Source organism: Corapipo altera, unplaced genomic scaffold (genome assembly GCF_003945725.1).
Source record: "Corapipo altera isolate COAL_440 unplaced genomic scaffold, ASM394572v1 275, whole genome shotgun sequence".
NCBI lineage: Eukaryota > Metazoa > Chordata > Aves > Passeriformes > Pipridae > Corapipo > Corapipo altera.
Genome location: NW_020885001.1, coordinates 1,096,870 through 1,124,841, shown reverse-complemented (window position 1 = coordinate 1,124,841; position 27,972 = coordinate 1,096,870). Strand labels below are relative to the sequence as shown.

Sequence of the window (27,972 nt, the reverse complement as noted above, 5' to 3'; positions counted from 1 at the left end):
CAGAGCAGTGTCCCAGAGCACAGGGCAGTGTCCCAGAGCCCAGAGCAGTGTCCCAGAGCACACAGCAGTGCCCCAGAGCCCAGAGCAGTGCCCCAGAGCAGCTGCCCCGTACATGGCCGCGCGCTGCCCCTGCTGCAGCCGGTTACAGTCCTCCTTCAGCACCCGGATCGTGTGCCAGATCTGACCCCACACCTTGCGCAGCTGGAAGAAGTGCAGGTTCTTCTTGGGATCCTGAACTACAAACAGAGGGGGGGAGGGAGGGAAGGACAAACGTAGGTGTCAATGTGCAGCCTAAGAGTAGTGTTATCACACGACAAAGCAGCCTCAAACAGTTACCTCCTGCCAAGCCCAGAGCTGGCCAAGCCCTGCTCAGTTCCCCCCGTACCAAAATCAAACACTTCCTTTCTCAGCTATTCTGACAAACTGAATGAGTGCTATGCCAGCCCATTTTACTGCTGCTTCAGTCCCCAGCATGCAAAGCTCTGTCTGCTGTTTGCAGATGGTACAGAGCAGAGAACACAGGCCCCCTCCCATGTTCATGTCAGAGAAAGTCCTTACGGATGCAGTCGACACTTTCTGGGTGAGGACGCAAGGCCACCTGAGCCTCGTAGGACACTTTCTTGTTGTCAAAGAGGAACAGGAGGTCTGTGTCTGCAGCTGCAGCATCATTCACCTGCAGAAGAAAAAGACCCGACTGAGTTCCCTGAGAAAACCAAGCCTCGTTAACCCCGTAACCAGAACATTCCTCCTCGGCCACACAGAGAACACCAGAGGCAAGGGCTGTGGGGTCACTGTGACAAAAGCCTGCACGACAGCAGGGAGTGCTGTGATCCCAAAGGGAGAGCAGTGCCTGCTGATTCACTCAACAACAAGGAGTACCCAGACTCACCTTGCTATCAGCTATATGTTTAGTGACCAACTTCTGAGAAAACAATTCAAGTCCTGCTTCCTGCAGTAGCTCCTGGTCCTGTTCTGGGATTCCTGTGTCTGCCTGGATCCTGGCCTTCACACTCTCCAGAGTCTCCTCCTCTGTCACAGGGTAGGTGTGCACAGTTCCCGTGACCATGTTCAAAACGTGAAGCAACTACAAGAACAGCATGACATGAGAAAGGCTGAAGAAACACTGGTCATGTCGGAGCAGAGATGGCAGGACTGAAAAACTGGCCACCAATAAACTGTTCAAAGCACCTGGTGGGCTCAGGAAGTCACTCTGCAGCTACTTCATAACATTATGCCAAAGTCCTCCATCGAGTGGAGGGGAGGCCACGTGGCAATTAAACAGCTTCAGCTGCAGAATCCTCTACCAGAACATGGAACTAAGCACACACAGAAGCTATTTGCTACTCCCAACAAGCTCAGGAGTATTTGTCCTCAAAGAAGCAAGAGGAAAGCCCCTTCACTGACTGTTAGGAGACAGCTCCATGAGCTTCTGTGCCACTCCTCCTCCTAGGCCTCTTGGCACCTTCTCTCACGGGCTACAGGCAACTGCTCTCTGGAAAACTTTTCAGGATAATACAGACCCATTGCTCACCTTCAAGTTCAAAATGTCATCCAGGGCTTTGAAACACCCATAGGGTCCATATGTAGGATCTGTCCCTCTCTGGCGTGGGTGCCACATTAACATGAGTTGCAGCCATTTCTCCAACCTCGCAGACAAAACACTGAACAACCAAGAACAGAAGGGGATCACAAGAAGTAAAAGTGCATTTGCAGTCACCACATGGCTTGGACTCTGCAGGAGGACTGACAAACAACTGCCCCCACCCTGATCCCCCCAACACTCCCCATCACAAGTGCAGTGTTTAGAGACTCACAACTACACGAGTCTGACAAGTGACACAAGTACTGTCTGTGTCATGCACTCAGTTTATCCACAGATTAGCACAGTGTATCATATAAACCTGGTCCTTATGCAGAAGAATCAGTTTATCCCAGCAGGGCAATTTCCAGTGCCCACCTGTTTAGATTGTTTGGGCAGGGTAAGCTGCTGGAAAACTTGACTTCTCCAGATAAGTCTTCTGAAACCACAATATCCAGCTCGCTCTTCTGACGCACTTTTGTGTGCCTGAGGAATTCAAGCAAGTACAATGGTGAAACAATCACCTGCCTCTCCCAGCCTGCATGACAGTAGGCTCTTAAAGCTACTCTTGACAGATAGAATACAGATGCCACTTTGCTTTCTGTTACCTGCCCTGCAGGAGTCAGACCTTATCCCAGAGGGCAAGTATCAGGAATGCTGAACTTGCTCAGGTAGGTCAAACTCCTGTGAAGGGAGTCAGTCTCCATAAGAGCAAGGAACACAGGGATATTGTCCTAAGAATCAAGGGACTGTAAACAGGACAGACAGGTGGGGTCCCCAGCTCACTCACCACTGCACTGGCTGCCAGTTGGGCAGGAACGGTCGGAAGCCTGTAATGCACTCAAAGGCCAGTGTGCCAAAGCTCCAGTAATCCACTGTCACCGTGTACTTCTGCTGTTCCAGCAGCTCTGGAGCCTGAGACAGTTACACACATCAGACAAAGCCTCCCATCTCTTGGCTCTCTCTGCCCCTTAACAGCTCACTAATGTTCCTGCACAAGATTAAAGATGTTATGGAACACGAGCTTTGAGACCCTCCCAGAGTGACCCGCACAGGTCACTGGCCCTCCTGCTCCTTGTTTGTAACAGACAGAGCTGGCAGACACTGAAAACACAGTGTCAGCAAAAAAAGGGTCACCTCTGCTCGCTGCAGCACCCCAAAAGCACCCCATGCCAGCACAAGTACCTCATCCCAGCCCAAAGCTTGATAACAGTTAATTCTACCCCACTGAAAAGCAGGAGCTGCTCTTCTAGCTGAATTCCTTCCTTACCAAGTACTGCAGAGTCCCAACAAAGGATGTGCACAGGCTACCCTGATCCAGTTCCTTAGCATAACCCAGGTCAATGATTTTGTGTATTAACTGAAACACACAACAGAGAACAAGAACACTAGACTGAAGTCCTGTTAAAAGCACATCATACAGCAGAAAGAAAAGGTTCAGCTCTTCAAAGGTATGCAGGAAAGGTACCAAGGAAGAGAGGGAAGCAGAAATGGGAGATTCCTAAAACTGCAACATATGTAAAGTTGTCAGGGGCTTGGCACACACGTAGCAGTTTTGTCTCCAGCTCCTTCTGATCTTTGGTCCATCAGTACAGCCTGATTCTCTCCTTAAATAGTTGAAAGTCAAAATGTCAGGTGTTAACAGGTGCCTAATACAATCTCTCAGCTGCACACAGAACACTGTTCATCTGACACAGCTGTCACCCTGGGTGCAGTGCTCTGCAGAGGGACCACATGCACCTCCTCTTACACTTACTTGTGTGTGCAGGTAGAGACACCTGGTTTCTGCTTACCCTCTGCTCTCCTTGCTGCAGCACAATGTTCTCTGGTTTCAAGTCTCTGTGGATGATCCTGTTCTCATGAAGGTACCTGAGAGCAGAAGCTGAGACACAGAAAAAGCCACTTCTAAGAGCATAAATTAACAGTACCTAGCAGGAGCTCAGTAAGGATTCAGTTCTACCTACTTTAAGCATGGCTTTTGGGTCAAATCTTGTACAGTGAAACACATAAGTGCAAGAGGAAAGTCAGCATCAAACACCTCTGGACACAAGCAGAGTTTTCTCCCTGGGTGTTCCCTCCCACCCTTCTTGTAATCTGTAATAATGCTGGCTAGTTTCAAGTCAGCAGGGACTTCCACAGACTCCCAAAACCTTTGGCAGATGATCATAAAAGGTCAGACTAAGATGTAGTTATTAAGGTCACTGCTGTAGTTTTTAAGGTCACAGCACTGGTTCAGACAGTGGAGGTACTGCAGCCACTTACCAATATCAGACAGCAAGATGAGAATGGCTTCCTCCTGCAAGCCACAGCAATTCTCCAGCTGATTCAGGTACTGCAGGTAAACAACAGAAAATGTAGGCTTTCCCTCCTCTACCCTGAGCGAGGCTCACAGTCCCACAGATTCTCAGGGATGCAAGAAGTCTAAGTAACAGCAATCAAATTCTCTAGAAGCACAAAGTTCTATGGTCTGTGACCTCTGGTAGCAGCAATTACAGCTTCAGGCCTTGGCCTAATGGCATGGGAGGATAACAGAGTGAGTGAGAGAAGTCAGGGTCATCCCATTCTCATCCTTCTACCTGCTCCACCTTTCTCAGCCATTTCCCCTGCGTGTGGCACTATCAGCTCAAATCTCAGGTCTAAGCTCTGGCTGTTATCGACAGGGAGATTACAGCAAAGGTTAGAAAAACCTTAGGATCAGAATTATCCTGTGTTATTTTTCCCTCCGACAGACAGGAGTTAATCACTTTGAGGAATCTGTTGATGCCACGATTACGAAGCATCAGGATGTGAAAACAAAGATTTTACAGGAAAACTTGAATAGAACACCTGGGATGAGATGAGAAGCTGATCCAGCCCTCGGTCACCTTCCCAGGGCCCTCACCTTGCGGAGGTCTCCGCCCTGGCAGTACTCCATGGCCAGCAAGGGCAAGTCATTTGGTGCAAGCTTCTGCATCCCTTCAGGGACATCACGGGCAGCCACCACGTTGGGATGGTTGAGCCTGAGGAATGAAAATAAGGCAAGCACACGTGATGTGCTGCAACTCCTACACACTTTCACATGCTCATGGTCACCAACCCTTTTAGAAACTGAACTAGTGGATTCTAAAGGTCTGCCAGTCCAGTCCTTCACGGTCCTAGACTCATCCTAACTCACTGCATTTCACGCGCAGACAGCGCGTTCCTTCGCGCACACGCACGGCAGATCTGCCGGGAGGTACCGCAACGAGCCTCGCAAGGACGGCACCGCGACCCCGGGGTGCGGGAGGCGCCGGGTCCGTGACGGGCACCGCCCGGAAGGGATCCCAGCGGCCCCTCCCGGCACCTCCCTCGGCGGATCCGCCCCCCGGGGCACGGCGGGACCCGGGCCCGGCCGCGGGCAGCCCCGGGCCCCCTCACCTCTTCATGATCTGTATCTCCAGCGCCCAGCGGTCGCGGTTGCGCGGGCTCAGCTCCTGCCGGCACTGCTTGATGGCCACCTGCTCGCCGGTCTCCTGCGGGACACAGCGCGGGCCGGCTGAGCGCGGGGGGCCCCGCGCCGGGGCGCGCCCCGCGGGCCCGACCCGCCGCCTACCTTGTTGTGCCAGCGGACGACGTTGCCGAAGCCGCCGGTGCCGAGGCGCTCCCGCATCTCCCAGGGCCCGCAGGTCGGAGCCTGCAGCGCGGGCGGGCGGCTCATGGCGGGCCCGGCTCCTGCGCGCGCCGCGCTTCCGGCTCCGGCCCAGCGCCCGCCCGCCCGCGCGGGGCCGGGCATCGGGAGGGGAGCGGGGCTGAGGGGAGCGGGAATCGAGAGGGGAACGGGAATCGTGAGGGGAACGGGACTGAGGGGAGCGGGAATCGTGAGGGGAACGGGACTGAGGGGAGCGGGAATCGTGAGGGGAACGGGACTGAGGGGAGCGGGACTGAGGGGAGCGGGAATCGTGAGGGGAGCGGGGCTGAGGGGAGCGGGAATCGTGAGGGGAAAACATCCCCAGAACCCGCCGCTCTGGGGCGCACCGTGTGCCCGCGCTCCCCGCCCGCCCCCCGAGCCGCCCCGGGCGTTCCCCGGGGTCGGTGCCGCTCCCTCAGGCCCTGAGCGAGGGAAGGTGCGCTCCGAGACCTGCCGGGCACAGCGGGGCCCGTCGGGGCGAGGCGGCCTGCGGGGGGTGTCGCGGTGTCACACTTGGTCACCGACACTGAACATCAGTGTCATTGCCGGAACCACCCCCAGACACGGGCACATTAGAGGAAAGCCGGCAGATGGTGCTTCAGAGAGCAGACGCTGCTATCGCTGCCTTTCCCAAAGTGGGTTAAGCAGTACAAATGGCACAGCGCTCTGGAGGCAGGTTACAGTTGTCCTTAAGCTGTGAAAAGTCAGGAGATAATTTCTGAGCTGTTCCCCCCACGGCCATTAGTTTGTTAGCATCTTTAATCTAGAAGTCCAGTAGCAAATGGGTGCTGTTTTTAGAAAGGAAGTAAATTAGCCCTGCTCACTCAGCAGTGTTCAATCATCTTTTTCTCAGCAGCTGGGAGTCCCTTCTGGAAACAGTCAAATGCAGCTCCCCTTGACTCAGATTTGTGGTAGTAATGTTACCACCAGCACTGTGACTCTTGGAGAAATACATGTGGTAATCTTGGCATAGATTTCTGTACAGAGAAAATGTAAACCTACAGAGTAGGTAGTGTTCCATCTTTACCATTATGCAAAATAACCATTGCCATGCTTCCCAAATAAGGACTCCACGCAAGCTACTTCCTGAAGACAGAGGTCCCTCATAAGAGCACCAGTTCTTATGTCTGTGCTCACACCAAATTCTATAGGAACCCGATTGCTAGTGAATCAGTTATGGATAGTTAGGACACATCCATTACTCTGACAGAGTAAACAGCATCACTGACTGTTTTCATAACCCAGCCCTAAGATCAGCTCTTAAACCGATAACTCAGATTTGTCTGCCACACTTTGATAACTGAATACCTCATGGCCACACCCTGCTGAGTAGATCTTCATTTTCTAGGATGGGCAGTAGCAGTGAACATTTAACCCTCTGGTCCCCAACATGCTGTTCTTTGTTTCTGTCTAAAGTTCCTTAGACGTTCTGTTCATTTAACTCACGAGCTCCCCTGACTGTTTCTTCTCCCATGGCACTGTTCAGGGCATTCTTTGCTCCACATGCAGGTCAGGATCTCTCTGCTAGACATCTCTACTGGGAGTACAGCAGCTTCCCTCGTGTCCTGCACAGGCTCCCTCCCAGCACTCGGGCCACCAGCCCGGACCATCCCCAGATGCTCGGGAAGGGGTGGGATGTGCACAGCACGGGGAGTCTCCACCCCCTCGAGTGGAGCTGTAAGTAGGACAGGAGCTGTTCAGAGAAATCAGAGCAGAGACACAGAAAACACAAAACCAGACTGGTCTGGAAAGGAAATAATCAGGATACAGAAGAGAAAAAGCAAAAAGGTAGGTACTACTTTGTACCTGTTTCAAAAAGTGCATTTCCTGTTTTCAACATCGGTGGGAAAGTCATTAACTACTATTAAATATTATTATTTAATAAATCCCACTGAATCACCGTGATAGTTACCTAACTGAGCTATTGGTTTTCAGCTTTTGAAGGGATTCATAGTGTGGGTAAAGCTGCTAACTTTCAGTTGTTTCAAGAATGCTGAAGCTTTCTTGAAAGAACCAACAGCCTCAGGCTCTGACCCATTAAGCAAGGAGGAGTGTCCTGCACAAAGAACATTAGAAAACAATTTAAACCAAAGGAAGAGTTATGGACAAATATCTTGATGGTACAGGGACCCAGAGAACTAGCTGAAAAAGAAGAATTTATCTAATCTCCCTGGGAGGAGATCAGACTGTTCCTCTCACCCCAGGTTCCAAACCAGGATAATGGAGGGACAAAGAGGAGGAGGAGGGTGGGTCATCTTCAGTTCACCCTAATCATGCTTCTCTTTAAATGTGGCCAAAACCACAGGAATACTGAGAATGATTCCCAAAACAAAGCCTGATTTTGAAATATCCATTTCCTCCAATGCTTTCAAAGACTGCAGCATCTTACTTTTTTTTCTTTTTTTTTTTAACTCTTTCCCCCCAGACCAGAGGTCTATCTGTTATATTTTTAAGGAGAAATAGTACGAGTCTGCTGTGCATCTGCTCACCTCAAAAGGGATACAAAAGCACTTTCTCCAGAAGGCAGGAAAAGGCAGCAAGGAGCTGCAGTCTGTTGCCTGAACTAAATCAAGATAGCTGTTGATCAGCAAGAAAGCTGTTAGCCTTATAGATGCAGAATCAAGGTATTTTGGAAAGGACATGCTGTGTTATTGGGAGGGAGGAGAGCCACTTTTGATTTCTGTACCTGTAGATGTGGCAGTTAGGGACATGGTTTAATGGTGGATTTGGCAGTGTTGGTTTTATGGTTGGACTCAATGATCTTTAAGGTCTTTTCCAGCCTAAGTGATTCTGTGGTTAGTGACTTTTTGTTTGACCTTGATAAGTTACATCTCTTTTTTAGGTATTATTCCACATTGGTAAGATAATGCTCACACTCTTGCTGCTTAGAAGGGCTGTTATTAATAATAAATTAATAGGTAGGATTGTAAGTATTTCTGCTGCTGATTCTTCAGCAAAGAGAGACAAATTTAGAGTATTGTATATCTTTTGTGTCCCAATGTACTCGAAAGTGTCAAATCAAATCAAAATGTTGGAACAGCACCTCTCAGTCTTTGACTTATTGCTGTAGTGTTTTCAACCAGAGAGGAAGCAGAGGCTGAGATCAGAAGGCACACACTGGTTAGGGGAGTCCTGCCAGAAAGCACACTGCAGGTTTCTGCCTGGACTCTTGGCAAAGTGGTGTTTTTCAAACAGCCATATGGTTTCAGTTTGATGGGGCTTATCATCCAGAACATTCCAAGGGACTGGTCTAAGCTGTACCTTTCCCAAAACTAAAAATAAACATCTGGCAACATCTGCTATCAGTTTTCCAAGCACAGTGGGACAGCAGCCATCAGTGGATGGACAGGCATCCCACATGGAGAGGGGAAGGAGCAGGAAACGTGGCAGCTCTGTAAGCTGGGACAGCCTGGACAGGGACAGCAGAAATAAGGGGAAGAAAGGATGTGGCATCTGATGCAAACTAACTTTGGACACACTCTGAACTGTGTTGTACTGCAGTATAATTTCACTGGTGTTGCCTTGTTTTGGGGGCTAAGAAAAATCCCTGAGAGATGCTCTGAATTACAGGAATTTCATCACCAAGATGTGACCTAAAGGCAAGTCATGGAGTAATTAAGGTTCTCGGAAGATGTTCTTGTGAATCTTTTCCTTTGTTCAGAGTGACTTGCAACTTAAATCTCCTGTTTTTACTGCCTAATGATGAGAAATCACAGCCTAAACTGTCCTGCTGTACTCCTGATCTGCTTCAGAAACTGCACTGTTTGTTCCTTTTGCTTTTTCTTTGAACAAATCTTAAACAAACAAACAAACACAATGACAAAACCACCAAAAACCCACAAACACACTTTATTAGCCATGAATCACAATTTCTGACTCATCTGTCACACTCCAATTTCACCAGCTGTTATCCAGCTGCCTTCTCTGGCTTTGCATAAACAGAGTCTGAGCTCCTAATTTCTGGAAGTAGTTTTCTCAAATAATTGGGTCAGCTTTCTGCATGTAATGTAGGTGACAGTGTGGGAGACAGTGCCTGAATACTGTTTCAAATATTTGGAACTGCAGGGCAATCTTAGAGACTGGGAATTAAATTGTACCTTCTTGCCTGCTACTCTACCTCACTCCCACCTCTTGGTTTGTATGGGATTTTTGTGCCCCTGGAAGACCAGGACAGCTAGACCAGACAGCTGAGAAGCGAAGGGTTGAAAGTGTGTACAAAGAATTTTCATAATTGAAAACCTTTATTTAAGGTTATGACCTTGAACTCCATTCACTCTGTAAAACCCCTTTGTTCAACATCTTATTTTTTGTCTCTGTAGATAACTTGAGATTTGGAGCTGATGTAGAAAACAGAATGGAAGGCAAACTCCCATGTCTCCTCCTGCTGGTGGGAGCAGTCGTGACTACCCAGTGCCAGGTGAGATTTTTGTGCCTCTGGAATGACCTCCCTGGTTCACATGACCTCAAGAAGACTGACTCTCTGTAGACACTTGTTCTCAGTTATTTTAAGAGAGCAGTTACTCACAGAATTAACCTTCTCTGCTGGCAGGGCTTACTCACACGTTTCAGACGGGGAGCCAGACCCAGAGGTAAGCCAGGAAACTACAACCCTGTGACCTGGAGTGTGAGGAACACGGGAGGTGGAAGCAAATGATGCTGCAGGAGTGGAGCCTGAAAGCTGTTTGTCGTGGTTATCTGAATGAGAGATTCAGAAGGCAAAATACCAGACCATTAGTACCATCCACAACTCAGGGAAGTTTTCCCCTCCCACTGCTCCTCTTCAAAGAAAACAAGGCTGGTCAGTAGTGGAATAGTAACTCCAGCCACACAGCAGTGAGAGGGATGGGACAGGGTGGTCTGAGAAGGGGAAGGGCAGCCTGTTAGACAGGTGCTCCCTTCACAGATACTTTTCTCCTGGAAGTGGAAGGGAGTCCTCTTGCTCAGCCAGGTCTTTTCCCCAGATCTCTAAAAGAGGATTTCCTTTCTCCAATTGCAGCTGTTTGCAAAGACAGTTCCTCTGGAGAAGTGTTCCAGCACGGGTGGACCTGGCTGAGGCTGGCAGGGAGCAGGATAGAGTACTGTAGGTGTGACAGCGGGCAGAGGCGCTGCCACACAGTGCCTGTCAGAGGTGAGTGTGACAAAGGAAAAGAGGAGGGAAATGGTGAGGGATGAGAGACTGTCTGTCTAACCACCCGAAAGAACAACTCCACAGTCAGGGCCGGGGTTATTGCACAGGAAATTTGACTTGAAATAGGATAGAAATGAAAATACCAATATCCACTGACTCAGGCAGGACTGAGTGGGAGTGGGCAGGGGCTGGGGAAGTCTCCTGACACATATGTGGAGAGAATGGAACAAAGGAAGGATGTCAGCACTACACAGAAAGGCTGTAAGCACATGGCAATACCAGGTAGGTAGGGAAAAACAGAACAGGCTAAAGGAGACTGACAGGAAAGGAAAGATGTGTATGCATTGCCAGCTTTTTGCTTCTGTGAAACCTAACAGTATTTCCTGGCTTTTGCTTATTCCACAGCCTGCACTAGAAATAAATGCTACAATGGGGGCCAATGTTCACAGGCATATTATTCCCCACAGCTCTTCATCTGCCAGTGCCACCAGGGTTTCTCAGGGAAGCAGTGTGAAATAGGTGAGTACAGCACATCAGTTCCTGTCAACAGTGATTGGGTTGAGCTGTGCACTACAAAAGGATGAGGTACCCAGAAGCTCCTGCTGTATTCTAGGCTCTCTATTAAGTTGCCTCTTTTTAATCTAAAACTAATACTACAAAGAACTTTTAAGGACACCTGGGCTGTTCTCAGCATCTCTTAATAAAACTCTAAATTTTGTAGCTGAAGACACCTTTGTTTACACTTACAGTCTGCCTGACAAGGCATTTTCACTGACTCACTAGACAGGACATCTGAGAGCCAAGTTTAAACAGAACAGAGACTGGGGAAGCAGGGTTGGGATGTTGTCCTTCCAGTAACATTTTGTTCCCTTTTGTTCAGATACTGAAGTTAAATGCTACAGAGATGCTGGAGTAACATACAGGGGTACATGGAGTGTGACAGACAGTGGAACTGAATGTTTAAATTGGAATAGCAAAGACTTGATGGACTGGACATACCATGGCCAAAGAGCAGATGCAGCTGAGCTGGGATTAGGCAATCACAACTACTGCAGGTGAGGGGCTGATGGCACACAGGTGAGAGGAATCAGAGCTTGGAGCAAAGGAACAGCTGTCTGCTGGAGTCTGACACCAGGCAGGTGCAGATATGGCCCAGCACATGAGCAGCAGTTGCAACTTCTGGAGGCATATCTGAACTTCAGATCTATCTGGACTGGATGCTTATGACAGACTAAAAGATGCAGATATCTCTCATCCCACAGTCTTTCCCTTGTCCCTTCTCAGTGCCTAAAACTCCATTTGTAATTCAGTTTCCCGCAGTTCCAGATCCCAGTCAAAACTAAAAATACTGTGCTTTGTGCACGTGGAACTGAGCTGCACAAACGTGCTGTCCACCCCTGCACTGGCCATCTCATCTTCACCTCCATGTACTCCACAGTTAAAACAGGAATCCAGACACTTCTGGTGGGTCAGTCCATGTCTTCACTGCAGAGCAGGATGAAGCTGCCAAACGAGATGGCAGACATGGGGCTGCTGACAACAGCTTTGTAACGATGCACAATATCATAACTCTTCCAGAAACCCAGATGAGGACTCCAGACCTTGGTGCTATATCTATAAAGGGGGAAGGTTCACCTGGGAACACTGCAGTGTGCCCTCCTGTTCAAAAGGTACGGGCAGGGGGACAGGGAGGGACTTTGGAGTTTCTGTTATTCACTGGGTGTGTAAGGGTTCACTGTAGACTCATGCTGTTTCTGTAGCCTGAAAAGTTGAGACTCCCATGTTAAATTATATGTGAGCTTTTAGTGTGTATGACACCAAGAGACTGAGATGTGTCTGGTTAATAGAGAGATGCCTTGACAGAAATCACACTTAGGAGCAACTGATGGGTTCCATCCATGGGTTAATGTGCAGCTTTCTTGTTGCAGTTTCAAGCACCAGCTGCAGATCTGGGAGAGGCACAGATTACCGAGGCAGCCACAGTGTTACCAGTTCTGGAGCTACCTGTCTGAAGTGGAATTCTGGGATCCTTTTCAACAAGCGATTTACTGCTTGGAGAAGAGACGCTTCCCAGCTGGGCCTTGGGAGTCACAATTTCTGCAGGTATGTCTGGGGTGTAGAAAGCACAGGAAGTACATTCCTGCTGGGAATGAAGCTCACTTGCAATACTAATTTTGTTCTGCTTGACCTATCTCTGCTTCTCTGACATCAGACCCCATAAATGCAAATTCCATGTGCCCTCAGGGCTCTCTAGAAAGATCAAAAAGAATACACTGAGGTTGCAGTCTGCCACCTTTAGGTCTCCACAAACCCCCTGCAGATCTGATAATACAAAGAGCTCTTCTCTTTCCTGTGCTGCAGGAATCCTGACAATGACAGCAAGCCCTGGTGCCATGTCCTGAAAGGAAGTCAGCTCACATGGGAGTACTGCAATGTGCCTACTTGCTGTAAGGATACAAGCACTGCTGATTCTTCTCTGTCTTTGAGGCACTACAGTCCTGCATGCCATCTGTATTAAACTCAAGCCTCTTACAGTAAAATAAGAGCTGGAGGGAAAAAAAAAAAAAGCTTTTTGGAGTAGAAAGAGATTCTGTAGCTCCACTCTCACAGCAGTGCCTTTCTCTCTGCCAGGAGGGAAGACTGCAGAAATGGAGGACAGGAAAGGCAGGGTTTCCTTACTGTATTTTTCAAATCCGAATACAAGTTTCCTAGGAAACAGGAGTGAGTCAGATACTAACCAGCTCACAGCAGGCTGCCTCAACACGCACCGGTGACTAACAGGCTCTTACCCCAAACTCAGAGCCCGAGTTTGGCACCCAGAGCCTGTTTCGGGTCTCGTCCCCAGCCAGCTGTGGCGTGCGGCAGCGCCGGCAGTTCCGCGTCCGCGGGGGCTCCTCCGCCGACATCGCCGCTCACCCCTGGCAGGCTGCCATCCTCGCCACCTACCGCCGGCTGCCCGGGGAGCACTTCCTCTGCGGGGGCACCCTCATCAGCTCCTGCTGGGTGCTGTCAGCTGCTCACTGCTTTGAGGAACGGTAAGATGAGGGTTCAGCACTGTCTGGGGGAAAAAGATAAAATCTGGAAAATGGAAGCGTCCAGCGCGGCCTTGGAAAAACTCCTCTTTATCCCAGTAAGCCAGTCTGCACTAAAGATTACAGTTAATCGTGCTGAGCATTACAGACAGGCATTGATTGTGCAAACTAGCAGCATGGCACTAAGGTACCACAGCAGAATGTCAAATAGCAGAAGAACAAAGTTGTCAATACGCATGCAGAGCCATCTGAAACTTGAGAACAGCAAGGGGCTGGCAGAGGAGCTTTGCCATGATGGCTGTAAGCAAATAGCACAAAAATGAAGCCAAATAGGTCACTCGAGGTCAAGCTGCCTGGGTAACAGAGTAGTAATAGTGCTAAAATGAGAAAAGCAGAAGTTCCAACAACACATCTTGAAGGGAAGGGTCCCCTCTAGTTAACACGAGAACAGAGACTCTCTTGTTCTCCAGCTTTAGTACAAATCAGCTGAAGATTGTGCTGGGCAGGACTTCCCGAGCCACTCCCGAGGAAAATGAACAAAAGTTTGGAGTGAAGAACTACATTGTCCATCCGAGATTTGACTCAGAAAATTTCAACAATGACATTGGTAAGAGCTTTTCTGACCTTGTGGCCGGAGAGCTCACGGTTGGCTCGAGTTTAATAGTGGTTAATGAAGTGGGGATTGTTTTCTCCCTCCTCAGCTCTGCTGCAGCTGAGCTCAGATGCAGGAACCTGTGCTGTTGAGACAGACACTGTGAGAGCTGCCTGCCTCCCCACACCAGGGTTGCAGCTGCCTGACTGGACAGAGTGTGAGATCTCTGGCTATGGCAAAGTTGACGAATGTAAGTAGAAGATAATGTCTACAGGCAAGTAGAAAATAGTCTGTCCAAAGCTTGAGTCCCCTGCCATCAAAGAATTCAAGCCTTTAGCCTTACTGAATGTCTGATGTATTATACTGGCTTATCTGAACACCACAAAATGTATGTATAAGTAGGAGTCACTCAAAAGGAAGTTTTGCTGTCAGTTATTTCATTCATCTGAGTTCTGTCAGCTGAATGGGCCAGTAGGGTCTTCCTTGATACTCTCCACAGTACAAAACCAAAACCCTGGCCCAATGGATAGGGTAGGAAAGACAGCAAGTTTGCAGTCACAGCTGCCACATTTCTGCTGTACTCAGTACATTTAGATATTGTAGTTTGGACAGAAATCCCTTCCTGTCAAGATTTGGTGTACCATACAGTTGCAGATTTTTAAAGTGCTTTTAAAGCTTGTCCTCAGCATTGTTTACAGGGAGTACAGGATAAACTCTTTGAGAGGGCAGGATGCTGCAACTGTAACTCAAAACTAGACTGAATAACAACAATCTTGCCAACTTTCAATTTTGTGCAATTGCAGCTGCACATGAACCCAATATCCAAACCAACCAACCAAATCTCTTCCATTCCAACATAAGTGTAAATTCCCATTCAGTTACTCAGTATTGTGTATGACAAGGCATCAGGTTTTTGTTAGTGCAAGTCTAATATTAAAAAGTTAGGACCCTGTTTCATACAGTTAAGGCATTTTCATAGGCACTTCCTGTGACTTCATTTCAATTGATGTAACTGTGCAAAGATGACTTACCCACCCAGCAGCCTTTAATTTGGAGCCTAGAAAAACCTCTTTAACTTGCTAAAGCTTGCTGAAGAAACAATATTCTCCCTCAGTCAGATTTAAGCTGTTCTCACTGGCGAAGTGGAACACCCAAGATGTAAAAAAGACCCTTTGGCAAGGAAATATTCATTTAGCCACTGAGCTACTCCTGTTTACGCTCCTCTGAGCTGCAGAAACTGAACTGCAGTGTTTCTAAAAGCTGTGTGTGCATACACAGCCCTATGTGAGTATGCTGTGGTTTCCCTGCAGTCTCTCCATTCTACTCGGAGCAGCTCAAGGAGGGCCGTGTCCGGCTGTTCCCGGCCAGCCAGTGCACGGCACAGCACCTGGACAACCGCACGGTCACCGACAACATGCTGTGTGCAGGGGACACCAGGAACCTTGATGATGCCTGCAAGGTAACCCTGCTTCTGCTCCTCCTCTCCTTCCCTCGCCCCTTTCTTTTCTCTGCCCCTGGTGGTCTGAGCCAAGCAAACAAAAAGCTTCAGAAAATAGTTCAAAGGAGTTGTGCATCTGCCTGCGTGGCAGTTCCAGTAGACTTTTGTTGAACAGAACAGAACTGCTGGCTCGTCTTCCCTTTTCCTTCCCTTGCCCCTTGTAGATGGGAAGGCAGGGCACACTTAGCCAATCAAACCAGAGCAACACAGGCTGAAAATCCCAAATACAGGAAATTCCACAAAACTGAACAGGAAAATCCACCCCAGCATTTCCTAATATTTTCTGTTATGTGAACATGCAAAACACTCAGCAGGAGGTTCTGGAGGAGGAAGGGGGTGCCTCTCTACTTAAAAGTAGAGAAAATTAAAATAAAGGCTGAAAGATGGTGGAGAAGGAGCAGCTATGACATGAGGAAAAAGGAGGGGATGCATTCACTCCACATCCTTTCTGCTTGAACAGCTCTTGAATAATTTTGCTTTACTGTTACACACAGCCTTCCTCTTTTTCTTATCAGCATCTCACCTACATTTCATAAATGAGCGCTATACAAAGTTAGACACTTCACTGTTACATCTCTTTTGGGTCTCTCCCCATGAGGAGCATTGAGGGAGTCTGGAACACGAGCGTGATTTCTGTAAAAGTGCTGTTCCTGAGAGCTCTTGATTTGTGAGCACACTGCACGGGGCCTTTCTGCAAACACTGGTGCACCTCTAAAGACAGTGGGAGTGATAAATCAACACAAACCCAAACAAACAGAAAAGGAAATTGTTACTAACGTGCTGCTTCTCTGCAGGGCGACTCTGGAGGGCCCCTGGTGTGCCCGAAGGACGAGCGGATGGTTGTGGTTGGGATCATCAGCTGGGGGATTGGCTGTGGCCGCAAGGACGTGCCTGGGGTTTACACAAAGGTGAATCGGTACCTGGGCTGGATTGAGGACACCACAAACCCCTGAGAAAGAAACATGAACTCTTTGCAGTCTCGTGGCCGTGCCCTCACAACCTCCTTCTGGTGCCTTAAGGACTTCAAGGGCTTCCTGTTTGTCCACAGGCTCGTGACTTTCAGTACAAGGGAAGACAAACTGCAGTGTGTGAGAAGGGCACGTTCCCAAATTACCCTCCTGTCCTTATTACAGGTTATCAGAAACTCATCCTCCTTTCCCCACAACATCCCCAAGCTTTCAACTCGCATCAAATCACATGAGTACAATTTAAAATTAGTTTTGGGCCAAAAGAATAAGCCAAGAGAGAACATCATGCATCCCTGAAGCAGATATGTTGTTTTGGAAATGGGTGTAAACTGAAGGCAAAGAGGACAGATCTAATTTCCTGAAAACTTCATTTCCCTCCTTACTTGGCTGTAAAATTGGAAGACATTCCAGTCAGACTTAAGCTCTGTCCTTATGACATTTGACTTGGGTAATTTAAGCTGGTTTCAGCTTGACTCCAATAGAAAGAACAAAGCTGTAGGCATGAGCTGCTTATTTCCAGATCAATATACTACTTGCTTTTTCAGTTTGGAACTGATTAATTAACCAAGTCTGAGCTTAAACTCTCTGAGCAAATCCAGGGTGGCATGCTTGTTAGGACATTCTGTTCTCCCAGTTGCTTTTCCTCCTGGTAAAGGAATAGGTAAAAATATTAACATCAGCCTGATCTGCCACAGAATCAGTGCATGCTTTTTGACTATTAAATTTCTGTGCATTATCATCTGATATGAAAGCAAAAGCTCTCTTTTCAGTGCAGTGGGGCAGAACAAAGGACAAGTGTAGTGGCAGCAGTTTAAAGTGCCTGCTAGATTTATATCCACAAGTAAAAGGCCAAATCACATGTCACAAGGCTGCCTTTGTCCTTTGAGAGCAGCCAGGGCAGGTACAACCAATCCCCTTGAACCAGACCCTCAGTAATCAGCTTTGCTGCCCTGCACTGCAGCTGCCATGTGACACTGAGAGGCATCTGTGCACACCCGAGGAGTGAAGCCTTTGAAAGCTTCTCCTTTGTCCAGTTGCTTTATAAAGAGAAAGCAGGTGTAACTGCTGTTTTACAAAAGGAAAACGTTATCCTGAGGGAACAAAAGGAGTTTAGCCTTACTACCAGTTGTAGCCAGAACACCAGCCTGTTGTACTTGGGAAACTCAAAACACTAACTCCAAATGTTTACTCTCTCAGCTTTAAGGAGCTCTCTGAGAACAGACTAGCACAGCATCCAGTCAAACACAGAACCCTGCTATGTAAGTACAGAGGAGAGATGTGGTGAGGATGGGAAAAGGGAGGTTGTAAATGGCAACTTTACAAATGGTCTGTGATCTTCCAGCCACCAGCTTAGAAAATGCCTCAGAGAGATGAGGCAATGGTGGTGTAAGTCCAGTCAGTTCAACAACAGTGGATGAGTTAAAAAAACCCCAAGATGTTTTTTAATGAAGAGTCACAGTTCAGGGTTTTGGTGTAAATTTTTTTTATTGTTGATATTTTCATTTTATTAAATATTAATGTTGAGAAAAATACAAATTAATTTCCATTCATCTCCCCTACACCATTTCCAAGTGCTCTTGTGCCTCACTATCCTGGCATTCCCTGCCAAATACCTGCAGCCTGTAAAACAGCCAAAACCATTCCACTGAGTCACACAAGTAAGTGTCCTCAGGAACACTTGTTTTGCCATTCAAACAGTCTATTAAATACAATATTTGAACTCAGTGTGATCTAACAGCCACCAATAAAATGTTTCCATCTTTACAACATCAACTTTTCCACTTCTTATCCTGCTTTTATCCCTGCTTGTCCTCTTCCAGGACACAGCAGCACCATCTTTAGACAAGGTCTAAGAATAGCCACTGCCATCTGCTTGCTTGCTTTCCTCTGCCTTTGCAGTTGCTATTGTCATATTCAAGGTCTTTCAGAACCCAGGTCAGCATCAGCATTTATGGTGACTGAGGTACACAGCTACACCTCATGTTCCCTCCCCAAAAGTCCTTCTATCAACCAGCTCATGTCCTTAATGTTGTTCCCCTGTTCCCCCTTCTGCCCCGTTTCATCTTTCATCCCACAGGACCCTGCAGCCATCTCAGACTGATACAGAAATCCTGGCTCAAGGGCCCTTATGTACATAACAAACCTTGAGTAACATGAATCACTTCAGCAGGGCAGAAAAGATCCTTTAAAAAACAAAGCTACAAAGCCAGAGGACAGGATCAGTACTTGAGGAGCAGGAGGTGATGAGGTATTTCATTGTCTTCATAATCAAAGCACTACCCTGAGCCTGCTACCCTACCCAGCAAACAAAAATGGTTCAGCTGCAGCCTAAAGACATTTTCACTGAGGTTCCAGGAAATGCTCAGCGCTCCTTTTGGGAAACACTAAGAAAAATTACCAGGGAAGTAATGAATTTTAGCTTGTCAGACAGTGACTTAGTCCCTGGCTTACAATCCCAACTGCATAAAGACATTTATCTCCCTAAGGCACCCACTATTCACAGTCCAATTGGCATAGTTTACCTTCCTCCTCAAATACCAACCATATTTCTTGTAAAGCCTGCACAAACCACACTGAAATGACACAGATGACATGTAAAAATTAATTTTATTGATGCCCTCGTTGAAGGTTTTATTTGCACTGAACATGCTCAGCAGTAATGTCACCTCAGCAGATGCCACCTGCTCTGGCATTCCTCTGGAGCCCTGGAACCTGCAGCTCCACAAGCAAGATGCCACCCCATGGATGCCACCCTTCCTTTAGAGGCTGTCCATGCTGGACTGCACAGCCACACCTGTGTGGTCACAGCACAGCAGCTCAGGGACAGGCTCTGCTCCCACAGGGAAAACACCCTGGCATGTGGTGGCCAAAGAGCCTGTTCCAGACACCACCACCAGCACAGGTGCCTCTCATCTCCTGGTTCTGCTGGACACAGGGAGGTACCACAGGCTGGGGTGGGCACATGGAGCAACAGCTCCTGCACAGGAGATGGTCCCAGTGGGCAACCCTTGAATCCACAGCACCTGACTGGGACAGAACTGGAATGAGGTAGGACAGGCAGGAACACTACGAAGGTACCAGGTCACAGTTATGTCAAAGAAGGACATCAGTGAGCAGGAGAACAGCCTTCATTTGCAATTGGCAAGCAGAGGCAGAGAGAGGTTCCAACAAGTTATAGGACAGTGATTATCTTCATTTACTCACAGCTGCAATTTCCATCAGTGCTGTGTCCTCACAAAAATTCCCCTCCCTGTCTTGTCTGATTCCCCAAGGCAGGTGGGAGAATTCTTACCTTCAAATACTGATAAAATAACCAGAGAAGCAGAATGACACTGAGATGCCACCACACCCCAGTTACAAGATTTGAATGCATTTCAAGTCTGTGTTCAGAGATTTAAGATACTTAACAACCAAGATGGCTTGTGAAGTACCTAGAAGAAGCATCCACTTCTTCCCTTCCTCCCTCTGTGGCACCATCCCCAATCTCAGGCTTCTCAATCAGCAATCCTGGGTGGAACAATCCACCCTTCCACTTTCTCCAGCCCCTCTGAGGCAGAGAGGCAAGATGATTTCCCTGCTGCCAAGAACTGTACAGCTCTGCATCCTGACACACAGTGATGGAGAAGGGCAGGTGCTGATCCTCACACTGGAGTTGAAGTTTGTGGAAATTCAACTTTGGATCATCTACGAAGGGATAAAAGCCAACCAAAATACAAGGAAGAGGAGATACAAAAGGCAATAAATACCTGGAATTTCCTCTAAGACAGCAAAATGAGGGTGATACAAGCTTACACAGCTGACTCACTAATCCCAAGGGACCTGAACACTTCTCCCATCCGCTGTTATTCCAAAGACTTCCAAGAGATGAGGTGGTTTCAGGTCAGCCTTACTTTCCCCTGCTTTCCAGCAGTCTGAGCACTTGCTTTCCTGCTCATGCTACTACAGGCAAGGGAGCTACCCAAAACAGATGGATGGGGAAAGAGGCTGCATCCAACAGCCAGGGACAGGGGAAAAGGAGAAGTGCTCTTCCTCACTGCCAGGATCCTCTAGGTTCGGACTTGGAACTTGCCAGCCTTAGTCATGTATTTGATCCCCTTGAATGGCTTGTACTTCTCCCCATACATGTCCAAGCGATTCACCTTCAGTCCTAAGGGCAAACAAACACAGCATGAGACTGGTGCTGCCACAAACAAAGCAGACAGGCCTCCAAGAGAGAGGGACAGAAAGCACAGGGGAAGCTTTAGCAAGCAGTAAACAGAACAGAGAAAAGCTGACAGCTGCCTAATGTCAGAATCATTCTTTACAAACACATCCATAGCCTAAAATTCTTTATAGCTCTGTAAGCACCAAATGCAAGGAAATGTAGGTGAATTGCTTCACAGAGCACCAGAGAGAACAAATCCATGTATCTGTAGCCAAAGCAGACAATTTTTTGCTTGTTTCAGGTAGAATGTGCTGTAGAAGGCCTGCAAAGCTACTTCAGCTACCTGCAGAATGGGCACTGGCACAGCAGAGAACATTCCCCTCCTTTACCTGACAGTCACTTACCAGATATGGCCAGCTGCTGAATTTTAAACTGCAGGTTAATGGTGGGGTTTTCATCTGGTTTCGATGTCCCAGCCTGCAGGCTCACACTGCCCTTCAGGCTTGGCAGCTTCTGGGGGTTTATTTTCCCCACATCCCATGACAGTAACTGAAAGGAACAGAAAATTCAGCAGTGAAACAAAAATGCTGTAACACCCTCTAAAGAAGAGTCCCCTTCCAGTGACAACTTTTAGTGTTTCTTTGTGAAAAATGTTTTCTTCTTAGTACCTCACCTTTCATATTGGGCAGACACATATTGGACAGACACAGGCTTAAGGAGCAGATACCTCCCAAAAGCCTTCCATGAATGATATTTCCACTACTTGTGCTAAAGGCCCCATGGACAAGCTCATCAGATTTAAATTTAAATGAACTCAAATGAGCAACAAAAACAAATGAACACCCCAAACCAAATCAAAACCCACCAAAACCCTCAGTGTTTGCCAAGGACCAAGTCCAACATGCAGCACCAGGCATGACAACCAGATATGCAGAAGTTTGTAAGGCATCCACCAGACCCATCACACACCAGGTAACCAGAACTACAATCCACTCAGACACCCAGCTGTTTGTTGTGGGGACTGAGGAAACTTCTAGTGTGCAATTGTTCAGAAAAAGAAAAGATAGCACCCCATTCCAAAAAAAGATCCTGCCTTCAGCAAAGCAGTGGTCCTGGAAATGCCCACGGAAGCAGGAACAGCTCAACTGCATTTTCTTAAAAATTAAAAAAAACCCCAGTATCTAATTTCTACCTTTGCTCTCACCTTTGTAACTGGATCAAAGACATGTGTTCCCTGAGAGGGTGTCAGGGTCATATTTAACACACTTTTTGGCATCTGGCTGGTGACCATCACTCCCTCCACAGTCTTGCCCATGGTCTGCTTGGGCCCCACGGTGATCTCGAAGCGCCCCAGGGAGCTGCTGTCCCGGAAACTGATGTTGTGCTTCACGTAGACGGGAATTGCCACGAGACTGGGACAGAGACAGAAACAGAAAGTCCTCGTCCATCTCTTGCCTTCCTATTTGCTTTTCCCCATGCACTGAGAACATTGGGACCCAATCTCCTTAAAGGAGAAGGAAATCCTACACCCGTTTGCTTGATCTAAGGGCAAAGTCGGAACCCCATTCTCAAGTCTTAATTACAATTCTTTTCACCTTGTTTGATTCTAAAAGCTTTTTATAAGCATGGGAAATCAACAGCTTGATTACTCCCCACTGCCTAATTCTCTCCCTCTCTAGTTTGTTTGTCTGCTACTAGTCTTTGAAAAATGCTGGCTGACCAAAAAGAAATTACAGAATCACTGCTCCAAACAAGGAGAAAACGTGTTTTAAAAAAGGAAAAATGCAAGTTATCGTGCCCCTCTACTTCATTTGGCACAACACACCACCTGATCTTTAAAAGTTCCCTTTTTTTCATCCTCTCCCTGGCCAGAAAGATCCAAATTTCATAACTCACAGCACTACATTCATCACCTACTTCTGAGCACTGACATGGTAGGAGAGCAAGCGAAAATTCCCATCGGGTGGAATGAAGGAGAGGATCCTTTCCGACTCCCAGCGCTTGAACCGCACGCAGGGGTGGAAGCTGACATCGTCCAGCAGCCGAGGGTTCTGCAGCAGAGACACAGGGTTGTGAGGGCAGCACTCAGGAACCTCTGTCCTTTCTCAGGGTATTTTTTATCCTATTTCAGAAAATTTAGTCACGTTGAATAATTGCATTGATACATACCCATGAAAAAGGTGGCCCTTCATATCTGCCTAAAGCACCACTAAAGACTCAAAAACTTAGTCACAGCACACACAAACGGTGCTTTTAAACAAAGAACCTGAAAATAAAATTTTTAGGCTCAAAGTTGCTGAAGTTCCCTATGAGTTCCCATCATCATTTCTTTCTCCTTCTGTTTGGCATACCCAGAGTCTGATGTGCTGGGATCTGTCAGTGTAAGACAGATCTTAGCAGGGGGGCTGGGAAGTGCTTTTCAAATTACTTCAGTAAAAATACATCCTTGAGCTTTACCATAAAGGAGAGGGTAAGGTCTGGCATCCCAGTCAGCTTGACACAAGCATCAATCACCCCTTGGATTTCAGCAGTAATCGTGGAACCTGCAACCATAAAGCAAACAGGTGGTTATGTGAACCTGGTCAAAAAAATCCCAAAGTGGAAAAGCCCTCAGTGGGGAGGAAGGAAATCTATTATCTTTATGAAATGTCATGGTTCATTATGTTGCCTGCTCAACATTTTTCTCATTCCCAATGACTTCTCTATAAGATGCAAACAATTAAGAACAACAGACACCAGCAATGTCCATTTTAATGGCCAAAGGCAGTATCTCCCAAATCTAACAAGACTAAGATGCACAAATACTAAAGAGAAAGAATATTTGCTCATCTTCTATTTTCCCAATATAAAATTGCTTAGGAGACCTCAAGAACAAGGGCAAGTGAAAATCGTGGTACCTCTGTGAAATTTTTGACTGAGCAGCACGTACAGGATGGCAACAATCCAGAGTAAAACAGAAACAGAGCTTCCCACACTTGGAGGAAGGCGACCCTCTTTGAAAACCCACCTCTCTCTTCAGGCACTATCAGGACAAGTCACCCTCGTGTCAGCCAGGAGCAACTTCCATACCTGATTTGTCGATGATCGCGTCGATCTCCTCAATCACATCAAAATAGGCCTCGTTGTTGGTGTATTTTACACCAGTACGTCTCCAAGGCACCACTGAGAGCTGCCCAGTGGGAAGCTGGTCACCCACATTAGTGCTTCCTGCAAAAAGAAAGGCAGCCACAACCCCCCCAGACGTCAGACAGTGCTCCAGAACAAGTCCCCTGACTTACAGAACTTAATTGTAATTAACCCCCGAGTGCCCGTTTCTTTGTAGGGGGGCAATTACTCTTGGAGACCCACTGTGTTCCAGAGTTTACATCTCTCTTACACCCAGCTCTAAAACACACCACAGTAAGGCACAGGCAAGTGTTAACATGTGTGGATGTGTAAACCCACAGCACACTGACGTCCTGCAAGTCAGGGCACGGCTGGAACTGGAGATGTAATCTGGCTGTTGCAGTTCAAAAAACTGAACCAACCCAAAACCAAACCAAAACCCAAAGTGCAGCTGGTGCTGAAATTGGAAGGAACCCCAAACAAAGCACTAACACACCTGTGCTGCAGTTTAGAATGGCAGGGAACATAAACTTCCCTCACCCATGTCCTAATTCACTTCTGCAGGAATATTGCACATGGACTTCCCAGTCTGCCTGAGTTTTGATTCCCTGTACCTGTGATGGTGTTGACGACTGTCCGCAGGATAGTAGGAGGTTTTATCAGTTCCTTAAGAATATTAGACTCTGTTGCCAATGGAAAGCCATTGTCCAGCATCTCCTCCAGCACCTCATAGACCACCACAACATTGTCCTTGATTATCACCTCTGAACACACGCCAAAATAATCCTGTGCAAAAGAAATAATTACTCAACAATTGCTGAAAGAGAATCTTCTGATCATTCAGTCTTGTGTTCCCCCCAGGAATAAATCCAGCTTATTCTTGGAGGAGGTGAAACAACACTGAAACTCCAGGTATTACCACGAGCACAGCAGACAGACTGACCACTCCAGCAGACATGTGCAGCTCTGAGCACCCTCTGCCACTGCCCCACTAAGCTGCCAAATCCCTGCATCAGCACTCCCAATTAATTCAGCAATTTTTAAAACTGAACATTTAATTTCCTTACAGTCTTACTCTACGTGGACTTCACACATCTTTCAGGAGAGAGCACAAACACACACCTGAGCTGCTGGTTAGTTAGAGCAATTAGGAGATCAGACACTCTGCACAAAGCATGAGTAACAGAGAGTGTGACAGCAGAGAACTCCTGTCCTGCTCTACAAGCACTATTTCTTTTTCAGACATATCAGATTTTAATAAATGGCCAGGCCAGTGAAGACACACATTTTGTACCTCAAGGAAAAACAAAACCTAAAGGTCTGACAGGATCCCTTTTTGGCCTGAAGAGCCAATCCACAGCGAAACAGAACTCAGAATACACTCACATTTCGACTGGCATCTGGAAGGAAGAGCTCACATGACACTTGTTTGACCAAGCACCACATTTCCTGTGTTCTGTCAGGATGCTGGTCACAAGACATCTCAAATCTGGGCAACACAACCCTGTTGTTGGCAGGCAGAAGGACAGACATCTTCACCATTTTCTTACATGGACCATGTCCACCAGAGCCCAGAGGGGACAGGGCTGCTCTGGGGCAGCCCCTAGGACCCACTATTTAGGAGGATTCCAAGGAGCATCCCTAGATGTGAGCAAGGGGCTGGGTGTCACTAACTGACCAAAGCACGTCAAAAAGCTCCCTGTGAGAACAAGGTCAGCTTGGTCTTAGTTCCAGCTGCCAGAGCAGCCGAGGCTGCAGAGCAGAAACACCGACTGCCGACAGGTCCTTCCCCGAGCGCGGGTGGATCCCGCAGCCACCGCAATTCCAGGCAGTAAATCCCCAACCACCGCAAGCCCTCGTCTGTCCCCTCGCCAATGCAGGACGCGAGTGAAGTGACCGGCGAACAGAGCGAACCCCCGGCACCGAAGGGCTCTGCCCGCCCGGCCCCGGGACCCGCGGCCGCACCTGGAACGTGTCCACGACGCGGTGCAGGAACTCGATGACGAAGAGCGGCGGCACCTCGCTCTGGATGACGGCCACGAAGAAGATCTTGTGGCGGTACACGCTGAGCAGGTAGTGGTGCGGCGTGGGGATCACGGGCGGCACGTTCTCCGCCTCCGAGGCCCGCTCCTGCGCCTCGAAGAAGTAGTCACAGACCGAGCGGCTCACCACGCTCTTCCAGTGCTTCTCCAGGAAGATGTCCCCGGCGGCGTTGATCAGGAACAGGCTGTGGATCATGGCTGCGCTGGGATGGGGGGCGCTGGGGCTGGGGCTGGGGCTGGGCCGGACTGAGCTGAGCTGAGCTCTCCTGGGCTGGGCTGAGCTGAGCTGAGCTGAGCTGAGCTGAGCTGAGCTGAGCTCTCCCGGGCCGGACTCTCCTGGGCCGGAGCGAGTCCCCCCCCGTGCGCGCTCCCGGCACAGGCCCCGCCCCCCGGCGCGCGGACAGACGCGCGCTGGGCCCTGTGGGCGGGGCCGGCAGCGAGCGCTGCTATTGGGCCGGCGGGAGGCGCGCGCCCGGTGACGCACGGGGCGCGCCCCCAGCGCGGCGGCGGGAGCGGGAGCGGGAGCGCGCCCGGCAGCGCCCACGGGACTCGCGGCCCGACCCCACAGCCCATCACGGGCCCTCGGGAGTCCCTGTTCCGCAGCGGAGCTCGGGGAGGTTCCAGAGCAGAAATCGGGGATGTTCCAGAGGAGACCTCAGGGATATTCTGGAACAGAGCTTGGGGATATTCCAGAGCAGAAATCAGGGATGTTCCAGAGCAGAAATCAGGGATGTTCCAGAGCAGAAATCAGGGATGTTCCAGATGAGACCTCAGGGAGGTTCCAGAGCAGAAATCAGGGATGTTCCAGATGAGACCTCAGGGATGCTCCAGAGCTGAGCTTGGGGACAGTCTGTGAAATGGGGTGACCCGGCCTTGCAGCGAGGAGCAGCCCGGGGAATGATCTCCACTGTATTATTTTCCTGGTCTGTTCAGCACGGAGGAATAACACCCCTGAAATCACGACCCAGCTGGCACGAAAGTGACAGTCGTCGTGCAAAATTTACCTGAACTCTGCCAAATGATTCCCTTGCGCAATTAGAACAGATGTTTCGTGTTCACAGAGCCGATCCCTGGACTTCTGAGTCATGCAGATGCCATTACAAATGATTTTCCTCCTACACTGTTGGGAACAAATAGAGAACCAACAGGAAAGCAGCCCTTTGTACCCTGTTAAAGCAGCTGTCTGAGCACACAGCCCTTGTCACAGGGGAAGGGAGGTCACAGGTCCCTCACTGCTGCAGGGGCAGGTTTACTTTTAACACAAAGACATTGTAAAGATTATCATATTAGTCCATGAGGCTCTTGGAGACTGTTTGAATGGGAGTCACAGAGATACCACAGACAGAACACAGTTAAACTGACAACAGCGTAAAGCCTTTATACACTTGGTTCTCCATGAAACACAAACCTTTCTGGTTTTAACCTGGACCTTAGAATCAACAGTCAGGGGCACGGGTGAGGAGTGCCCGCTCTCCGAGCTCCATGGCATCGTTATTTCAGAGTCCATCGCTTCGGGTCTTTAAAAGCCCAGACCCGCGGTTCCCAGCGCAAGATTAATTAGGACTAAGAGAGGGATTTCCTCTTTCCGGGATACGGGCATCCATTGAGTGCCAACCGGCCCCTGAGCCCTCACACAGCCCTGCTCGTTCCCTCGCTGGGTCCCGGTTCCCTCAGTCGATCTTGGTTCCCCTGGTCGATCTGGTTCCCTCAGTCCATCCCTGTTCCCTCAGTCCATTCCGGTTCCCTCAGTCCATCCCTGTTCCCTCAGTCCATTCCGGTTCCCCGGTCGATCCATCCCTGTTCCCTCGGTCCATCCCGGTTCCCTCAGTCCATTCCGGTTCCCCGGTCGATCCATCCCGGTTCCCGGTCCATCCCTCGGTCCTGGCCCCGCCCCCTCGGCCCTTGGCCCCGCCCCCGGTGCCGCAGCCGCGGCTCCTCAGCGCCCCCCGGCGGCGGCTCTCGCCTCTCCGCGCTGTTCCCGCGCTCCCCCCCCCCCCCCCCCCCGCGTGGGCCGTCCCGCCCCGCCCCCCCCCCCCCTCCCCGCCCGCCGCAGCGCGCCGGGCCCAAGATGGCCGCCGTGTCAGTTTCGGGCTTCGCCGCCGTCCGGCCTTCGCCCGCCGGGGCCCGGCGCTCGCGGACCTCGGTGAGTAGCGCCGGCGGGGCCGCGCCGACCGGGGCGGCTGGCGCCGGGGGACTCGGGGGCGGGCGGCCGGCGGGCCCCGCGGGCTGGGGACGGGG

The 27,972-nt window shown here is 49.1% G+C and overlaps 4 protein-coding genes across 13 annotated transcripts in view; 2 read left to right on the top strand and 2 right to left on the bottom strand.

The window, feature by feature from the left end:
- The window catches only part of IKBKB (inhibitor of nuclear factor kappa B kinase subunit beta), a 9,790-nt gene extending 4,502 nt beyond the window's left edge, over positions 1–5,288 (bottom strand). For all 3 annotated transcript variants that reach the window (XM_027667032.1, XM_027667033.1, XM_027667034.1), the window contains exons 1-12: positions 5,151–5,288; positions 4,976–5,070; positions 4,461–4,578; positions 3,842–3,911; positions 3,373–3,461; positions 2,850–2,939; positions 2,370–2,494; positions 1,958–2,065; positions 1,532–1,661; positions 890–1,084; positions 559–673; positions 113–236 (exon numbers count right to left, since the gene is read on the bottom strand). In XM_027667032.1, coding sequence (XP_027522833.1) covers positions 113–236; positions 559–673; positions 890–1,084; positions 1,532–1,661; positions 1,958–2,065; positions 2,370–2,494; positions 2,850–2,939; positions 3,373–3,461; positions 3,842–3,911; positions 4,461–4,578; positions 4,976–5,070; positions 5,151–5,255 — 1,364 coding nt within the window. In that variant the 5' untranslated portion in view covers positions 5,256–5,288. The remainder of the gene's footprint in view (positions 1–112; positions 237–558; positions 674–889; positions 1,085–1,531; positions 1,662–1,957; positions 2,066–2,369; positions 2,495–2,849; positions 2,940–3,372; positions 3,462–3,841; positions 3,912–4,460; positions 4,579–4,975; positions 5,071–5,150) is intronic.
- A 455-nt stretch (positions 5,289–5,743) lies between these two features.
- Positions 5,744–16,987, top strand: PLAT (plasminogen activator, tissue type). 4 transcript variants are annotated; one of them, XM_027667038.1, is made up of 14 exons: positions 5,744–7,013; positions 9,545–9,642; positions 9,775–9,814; positions 10,222–10,353; positions 10,759–10,872; positions 11,234–11,408; positions 11,932–12,023; positions 12,282–12,456; positions 12,715–12,800; positions 13,199–13,388; positions 13,856–13,992; positions 14,087–14,227; positions 15,288–15,436; positions 16,270–16,987. In XM_027667038.1, the coding sequence occupies exons 2-14, from the start codon at positions 9,580–9,582 to the stop codon at positions 16,426–16,428; spliced, it is 1,653 nt and encodes a 550-aa protein (XP_027522839.1). In that variant the 5' UTR covers positions 5,744–7,013; positions 9,545–9,579; the 3' UTR covers positions 16,429–16,987. The 4 variants fall into 4 exon arrangements, with proteins under 4 accessions (XP_027522839.1, XP_027522837.1, XP_027522840.1 ...); XM_027667036.1 differs by lacking the exon at positions 5,744–7,013 and adding an exon at positions 7,676–7,798; XM_027667039.1 differs by lacking the exon at positions 5,744–7,013 and adding an exon at positions 9,185–9,433.
- Positions 16,988–19,031: 2,044 nt separating this feature from the next.
- Positions 19,032–27,348, bottom strand: AP3M2 (adaptor related protein complex 3 subunit mu 2). 3 transcript variants are annotated; one of them, XM_027667122.1, is made up of 9 exons: positions 26,739–27,348; positions 25,658–25,919; positions 24,307–24,478; positions 23,657–23,794; positions 23,045–23,130; positions 22,505–22,638; positions 21,792–21,999; positions 20,992–21,136; positions 19,032–20,590 (listed from the first exon to the last, which is right to left on the bottom strand). In XM_027667122.1, exons 1-9 carry the CDS (start codon positions 26,819–26,821, stop codon positions 20,490–20,492), a joined length of 1,329 nt encoding a protein of 442 aa, XP_027522923.1. In that variant the 5' UTR covers positions 26,822–27,348; the 3' UTR covers positions 19,032–20,489. The 3 variants fall into 3 exon arrangements, with proteins under 3 accessions (XP_027522923.1, XP_027522924.1, XP_027522925.1); XM_027667123.1 differs by lacking the exon at positions 26,739–27,348 and having other exon boundaries at positions 25,658–26,010; XM_027667124.1 differs by lacking the exons at positions 25,658–25,919; positions 26,739–27,348 and adding an exon at positions 25,079–25,585.
- A 435-nt stretch (positions 27,349–27,783) lies between these two features.
- KAT6A (lysine acetyltransferase 6A) overlaps positions 27,784–27,972 on the top strand; it is a 31,555-nt gene continuing 31,366 nt past the window's right edge. For 2 of the 3 annotated variants that reach the window (XR_003531571.1, XM_027667086.1), the window contains exon 1: positions 27,784–27,877. The gene's annotated coding sequence lies outside the window, so the exon portion shown is untranslated. The remainder of the gene's footprint in view (positions 27,878–27,972) is intronic. The other variant, XM_027667087.1, reaches the window with a different exon arrangement.

Bases quoted from the DNA above. Each gene is read 5' to 3' on its own strand.
- PLAT (XM_027667037.1), top strand. From the start codon at position 9,876: ATGATGCTGCAGGAGTGGAGCCTGAAAGCTGTTTGTCGTGGTTATCTG. The intron at 10,024-10,221 runs GTCAGTAGTGGA...CTCCAATTGCAG, and splicing joins CTTCAAAGAAAACAAGGCTG to CTGTTTGCAAAGACAGTTCC. The intron at 10,873-11,233 runs GTGAGTACAGCA...CCTTTTGTTCAG, and splicing joins AGGGAAGCAGTGTGAAATAG to ATACTGAAGTTAAATGCTAC.
- AP3M2 (XM_027667122.1), bottom strand. From the start codon at position 26,821: ATGACTCAGAAGTCCAGGGATCGGCTCTGTGAACACGAAACATCTGTT. The intron at 23,795-24,306 runs GTACAGGGAATC...TTCTTTTTGCAG, and splicing joins AGTCGTCAACACCATCACAG to GAAGCACTAATGTGGGTGAC. The intron at 23,131-23,656 runs GTATGGAAGTTG...TTATGGTTGCAG, and splicing joins CGCGATCATCGACAAATCAG to GTTCCACGATTACTGCTGAA.